Source organism: Aptenodytes forsteri, unplaced genomic scaffold (assembly GCF_000699145.1).
Source record: "Aptenodytes forsteri isolate BGI_AS27 unplaced genomic scaffold, ASM69914v1 Scaffold8, whole genome shotgun sequence".
NCBI classification, from domain to species: domain Eukaryota; kingdom Metazoa; phylum Chordata; class Aves; order Sphenisciformes; family Spheniscidae; genus Aptenodytes; species Aptenodytes forsteri.
In genome coordinates, this window is record NW_008796218.1 from 2,710,860 (window position 1) to 2,717,718 (window position 6,859).

The following is a 6,859-nucleotide window of genomic DNA, read 5'->3' on the forward strand; positions in this document are numbered from 1 at the left end:
GGAAACATATGGCAGAAGCTTGTCTTCCGACAGCTACGCTCTCCCAGATGTTTGAAGCAAAAACAGTCTCAGCTATATTTTAAAATATCATTGTTACACTGTTGCAGAAAGTACAAACAGAATTCAGTAAAATGTCAGAATCCAGTGAAGAAAAACTTTTGAGTTCTACCCTGTGCCATACCTTTCTTAAAAAAAAAAAATTAGACAGAAAAACAGATTTTAGTAATACACCCTCTTTAAATTTTTTATTTCTGAAAGCAGCTCGTTATGCAAATCAAAAGCAGTTCCTGAGTAACTGCAGTAAACAGTGTCTTTTAAATATTTTTGCGCCTCAGCTCTTCCGTTTTGGTTCTTCCTTGTTTTTCTCCCTAGTTTTCAAGTTTAATCTCAGTTCTTTTTCAAAAATGTGCAAGTTCAGTTAGCATTGTTTCCAGAAGTCCACAGCTTGCAGGTCTTCCTGCAACAACTATAAGATCTGCACATATGCTAGGTTGTACTCCTATACCTATTGCAGATTTTGCTCTCAAACCTGTACAGCATGCATTTTCACGTCTTCTTCAGCATACGCCGGGACTGCCACGTATGGAACTTATTGTAGGCTGTCTGCAGCATCTCTTCTATATGACTTATCAACTGAAACATTAAGAGGGAAAAAAAAAAAATGTCCCAGCTACTGGAAAAGAGATCCCCTGCCCGCCCTTTGATTAGATACTCAGTTGGATTCTTCCTTTTATTCACTAAGAGTAATCTCACTAAAATCAAAGAGGTACGCCAGGTGAAGAGAGAAAGGACCTTGAGGCTCTACTGCAAAGTATCTGTAGAGGGAGCAGTTCAGAGAGCTACTAAGCTGAGAAGGTCACAGGGAAGTGACACTTGATTGTGCTGCCTGTTCCAGTATTTAGTCTGTGACCACTTCAAGTCTGACGTGGTGGGAGACAGTTTTGAGGTTGCTAAAGTTCTACTTCACAGTGGAAGTGAAAAATGAAACATGACTTCCTATTTTTGTTGTCTCACTTGGGTAATTTCAAATTATAGTTCTTGACAGTTTCTGGTATTATTCAGCAAGTTATACAGGGAGAGAAGACCTGCTTAACTGTGTACCCAATTTCCCTCTGCCCATTTCCTAGTGAACGAAAAACTTAAAAATGCCCTAGGATAAGAAGTAACAAAGCTTACCATCCTCTGATAATTATGATTCAAATTATTAATATGCACCCATGTAATTAAAGAGTATTTTCTCCTTACATTTGTGCTTAAATACTGTCTCCGAATCTTTTCTTGGAATGGGCAGAGCTTTGTAACCTGAAATCTTTCCAAGTTGCTCCTCATTTTCACAACCTGAGAGAGAGACAGAAACCAATATTATAATCACTTGCACGGAAGTTTTATTTCCTTTAACAAATTGTCCTCCAACAAAACACCCTGTAACTAATTCTGGGGGCTACTTTATAGTTTGAGGAAGAAAAGTTACTAAAATATCAGTCTAACAATTCTTGAGCACGTACTTATTTTTGAGGCAAGTGCAGTATGACTGAAAGTGCACTGTGCTACTGTGATCATTTTTACTTTGTCAGTAAATACTATAGATAAGATTCACAAAAACATCTTTTTTTTTTTTCTTCAAGCAAAGACTGTACCATGGATTTTCAGGCCAAGTTTTGTGGCAGAAAATCCAACATATCTGAATGCAAATTTTTATCTTTGTGATCCATGTAAGGTCAAAAGAAAGAACAGCAACAGAAAATGATTACAATCATATACCTGGTCGTAGATAGATATCTCTTCTTGAAGGCAACTTTGTTCTAAAAAGTGGTGTATGTTTTGAAGCTATGACTGAGTGATTTTGCAATGGATAGAAGAATAAGGAAAAATGTCTTGTAACTGTCACTGCAGAGGTTATGTCTAAGAGTGGGGGAAGGGGGGCTTTAGTTTGTGTGTTTTAAACTGGCAATGAGAAATCTGCAGCTAGAATATAGCTAACCATTCTGTTTGAAACTAGCCTACAGCAACTGCTCTTGAAGGGTGCTAACAGGCATGCAGGGACAAGGATGATTTTAACCAATAGCACCAGCCGAATTGCTGCAAAAAGTCATGTTTTACATTGTTTTGTGACCTTCAGTTCTAGGGATGAGCAAGTGCCGCACGGATTTAAAGCATGTGTATTAGTTCTATACTTCAAGTTAATGACAGTCTGATAAACCACGATCTGGCCACATCATAACCAGGGCTGCACTAGGAAGTTGCACCTTACCTTTTCTTCTAGGAATGGCGTGTTAACAGGAAAGCAGGACCAGAAGTGTCGTAGCAGTTCCCCTACTGCCACATACAAGTGTTTTAGTTCAGACTGAATGTCATTTGGCACCATCTCTGCAACAGGAAAAAAATTTTGTCACATCACTCAAAACTGTCATATGAAAAATGAGACTGTAAGGCAAATGAAGGGGGTCAGCAATACACGTTTCTACTAGAATCACAGAAAGGTTGGCTGGGAGGGAACACTGAGGTGCCTTACACCTGAAGTAGGACTATCAGCAGTATTAGATCACGTCGGCCAGTATTTATGGCTATGTACTCAGAAGCTTGTATATTATATAGGGAGATCTATGCCAGGCAAAGAATGGACACCAAATTTAATCCGGGATTAGAAGCAGTATATTTGTGTTGTTCTAAGTGTGGCAGTACTGCTTTTGGAACCAGCACCTTGTTCTTTTCACAGCACAGTACTAAACACTGCGTGGTGGATACTGCAAGCTTTTCTCTCTCTTACGTTGACAATGAGAATACGGTCACAGCATATGGAATATGAAAGATCCAGGCAGGAACAAGGAACTGTATCCCAGATACTCTTAAAGAAGAAAGAGCGACAGGGTTCAAGAACAGGGAAGGAACCACAATCATAAAAACCAAAGACAAAAAGCACAAGTAGTCACTGAGGATGACAGGAGCACAGTGACCTGAACAGTAAACAGCAAACTCTAGGATGAGGCTGTTTTTTAAAAAAAAAAAAAAAAGTGGTGGTCAGGCTCAAAGAAGTGGAGTGTAGCACCCAATATGTCAACTGGGATGGGTGAGAAAGCCTCAGTACCACTTGCTGACTCCTTTTCTCTCAGTACCATAAAGAACTCATACTTGCTTTTTCAGCTGTCTGAATTAGTTTCTGCTGCTCTTCAGACCAAGTAACACAAGTTAAACCGGAAAACTGTTATAAACCCAGCCTCGTGAGAATAGGGATTCATCTGCTGTGAGACTAAAGAGAAAGGAACTCAGACTGGCAGGAATGTGACAACAGGGAAAGGGGTGGCTGAATGGAGATGTGAGAAGGAGGGGTTGCCTGTTTTGCCCTTGCAGTCTACAAGAAAGTTGTCCTTTTTCACAGCAAGCTGTGGATCTTAAATGCAGGCTGCAAAAAAACTAGTTCCAGACAATTATCTAGGCCTTTCCTCCTTAGAGCTTTCCTAAAGTATGCCTTTATTTTCTAAAATCGGGGGGGCAGGGGGGGGAATCAGAAAAGAGAAACACTGAACAGGCACAATCCATTATCTGTAAAAGGACTTAGTTTCAAGTGCATCCTTCATCACTTGCTCTGTAAAATTTTCTCTCATTCACTTGCCTCAGCACTGGTGTAGCTAGTACCACCCTCATGGTGTGGCTGGGTTGTTGCTTTTGTTTTGTTGCTGTAACCCAGTTTTACTCCAGCTACATGTTTCCATAATTTCCTTTATCACTGTAACATATTCTAAGAAGGAGATAAAACAGCAAGCCAGGTACTGCTGTATAATGCAATAAGATACGATTAAAGTATTATACATCCTAAATCCTTACGGTTTATGGCTTGCTGTGTTCCACCCTGCATAAGTGCTCCTCCAGGTGACAGGACTGCAATAGTGCTAGTAGCATCACCACTTGAAAGAACCTGAAGGGAGAGCAGGAACAAGTACTTCAGATCACTTTTCCCAACAAAATCTTTTTAAAATCAGTTGTATTTGAACTCTAATGGCAAAGATACAGTTGAGCAGATACAATGGAAGTTCTGATGAACAGTTTGCTCTTCTCCAGAATTAGACACAGTGCCTTTAAGTGCTATAGCTCATGTTTTCAGTGAAAGCTCTCCAATTAATTACAGACAAACAAACCTTTTCTTTACCTAGTACGTGAACTGGCTGTGCAGCTACTTTGAAATGAGACAGAGAATTACTATACAGAAATGTGACACATTGACAGTTGTGGCTGCTTTACTTAGGGCCAAATCTAGGTTTACTAACAGAGGAAGTTCAGATACGGGCTGGGGAGATTGCCTACATGGCTATGCTGCCCTCCAGTTGCCAGGACAGAGCTTCTGTGCAGCCCACTGTGAGATCTACATCTTACCTAAGCGCATTTAGGAGCGAAAGACCCGTTCAGTTATAAACCTGCTTACTATAACCTCCTAAGACTGTTACATCCTAAATTTCAGGGGGTGGGATCAATAATATTGGCCTGTGCTTCATGTTGCATGACTGTCCTGCTTTACTACTTTATACCTTTACCATTTCCTCAAAAGAACATGGTAACAGTAGAATATAACTCTTGAGTATCAGCAATGACTCTGTTTCCTATTGTTTAGATTTTAAACACAATAGCTCAAAAGGTATCGCCTAAAGCTGTAAAATAAATTGAGTAACATAAAACTATTGGAGATAATTAAGCTTACTCTGAAAAATTAAAATTCCAGTAGACACGAGACACAATTATACAGAAAGCAAGATGCTAACATCAAGAAGGGAATTTTTGTGAGTATTCTTCCATACCTGAGTTAGTTTGGGTACATATGCTTCCATTTCTTGCCTAATACTATGAAAAGAATTAATTATATCCTGACTGGTTGCATATTGCTGTGATTGAATTGGAGTTGGACCATGATAATACCTGTGAGGTGAGAAAAGGAAAGAGAGAAGTGTATTAGTAGGAGTGTTGGTAAAACAGAGGCCAAACTCAGTGGACAGTTCTTCAAATGTTTCCAATTTTAGATGCTTTGCAACTGTTGATGCTACCATCTAAATCTTATTTATTGATAAACTAAAGTACATTGCCACAGAGGAAGAGGTTGGGTTTGGAATGGTATGGCAGCAGAATAAGAGAAGAGCTTCTATTGTTGAATCTGCGAGCATCATTTTGCTAATGAAAAACTACCTGTGCCACCTAATTCTGGGAATATCATTAGAATGGAGGAATTCACACCACTTTCGATTGAAACTAAGTTAAATGAAGTTAGGTGCACATTTGGAACTGTTCTGTTTCCTGTGGTATCATTTATTTTCTGAAGTTACATCTATGGTTCTCAAACTCAAAAGTCTAGAAAACAAGAGGACTATTACTAGAAAAATATTAGACCAGTGAGCAGTCCAAACTATCCTGATTGCACTTTTTTTGCCTGGGAGTGGATATTCCTTGGAATTGTATGTATTTTCATATGTAACACACATGTTCCCACTGTAAGCTGCAACAAAGTGCTGAACCGTGAATACAGGTCTGTTAGACTTTCACAGAAATTACGTGTCAAAGCCCTTCAAGTAGGCTTACAGCAACTTAACTTGCTGAAAAGCAAGATGAAATCAAAATACAAATTTAAATGGGAATTACTTGGAAGTTGGTTTATGCAGGAATTCATATTAGGTTTCTAAACTTAGCCTAAACACACTTGAGTGTGACACAGTAGAGACTAAATCAGCTGATTCTGTGCAGGCTGTGACGAGAGCGCTGCTAGATTGAATATGCTGAAATAGCCGTGCATATTTTAACTTACCTATCAGACTTCTTTAAGTTTAGTGCAATAGTTTTAATGCTATTATTCTTTGCTAAATCTTCATATTCAATGGACTCCTGCAGTTTCACCTAAAATAAGCCAAATAATTATACACATTACTCATGAGGACACAATTCAATGCATCTAGTGCTTTTTTCCAGTTCACCGAGTTTGAGCAGAAGGGTTACTAAAACCTTAAATAAAACGCAAGTGTGGAATGGTTTATGTCTACCCTCCAGAGGGAGCAGTGCCCAATATTGTTTAAAGTATGTGATTTGGGAGTCTTGGCACTACCACTTTTTCTGCAGATTCTGGCCAAAACTTGCAGTCCCTGCTACTTCCAAGAAGTGGTCTGCTATGCATAGATCATTCTTTGTGCTCTCTATTCATGTCCATCTATCTCCAGGTTAGCAGAAATAGTAATGATTTAATAGTTGGCATACAAGAGTGTAAGACTAAAACCATAATAGTTACCCAAGCAATTTGGTGACAGTAGAGCTAGAGCATTAGCGATGAGAGGTAACAGCACAGTGATACTAGATTTGTACAATGAGAAAACTACTTTTGAAGCCTCCTACTCTTATGCTACTTTCAGTCCTCTTTTCACCACACTTATTCTAGTCCTGGTATATCATTTACTCCCCAGTAAAAATTGCAGCTTTCAGGAAAGTCAAAGCTGTTGACTAACTCAACATTTAACACCACATGTATGCTACAACCTGTTCTCACAATATATGCAGGTTTTGAGTCCCCCTGGCGTTTTCTATTTAGGCTGTCAACTCTAGCAAGAGCATTCAGTTCAGTTTTGCAGCAATTACAGTATTCTTTTCTACTTTGTGAGCTGCTATGATTAGTCTAAAACAGACTGTTATCCTCTATTTCAGTGCACCAGGTCACCACGCTTTCAGTTTAACCTCACTTCAGCTTCTGACCTTAAGATGAAGGCTGCCATGTACCAGTTTAATCATCCCCTCTACAAATAATACACTTGATAGGTTAATATTGGTGCTTGAACACCAATATCCCTTTCAGATGGATGTTCTCTAGAAGTTTTCAGGCATTTGGAAAAAAAAAAAG

At 39.1% G+C, this 6,859-nt stretch overlaps 1 protein-coding gene across 2 annotated transcripts in view; it reads right to left on the bottom strand.

Moving 5' to 3' along the window:
- Nucleotides 1-217: 217 nt before the first annotated feature.
- GTF2H1 (general transcription factor IIH subunit 1) overlaps nucleotides 218-6,859 on the bottom strand; it is an 18,107-nt gene continuing 11,465 nt past the window's right edge. For both annotated transcript variants that reach the window (XM_009288762.2, XM_009288763.1), the window contains 6 exons: nucleotides 5,783-5,871; nucleotides 4,788-4,905; nucleotides 3,823-3,913; nucleotides 2,252-2,367; nucleotides 1,246-1,338; nucleotides 218-633 (listed from right to left, as the gene is read on the bottom strand). In XM_009288762.2, coding sequence (XP_009287037.1) covers nucleotides 547-633; nucleotides 1,246-1,338; nucleotides 2,252-2,367; nucleotides 3,823-3,913; nucleotides 4,788-4,905; nucleotides 5,783-5,871 — 594 coding nt within the window. In that variant the 3' untranslated portion in view covers nucleotides 218-546. The remainder of the gene's footprint in view (nucleotides 634-1,245; nucleotides 1,339-2,251; nucleotides 2,368-3,822; nucleotides 3,914-4,787; nucleotides 4,906-5,782; nucleotides 5,872-6,859) is intronic.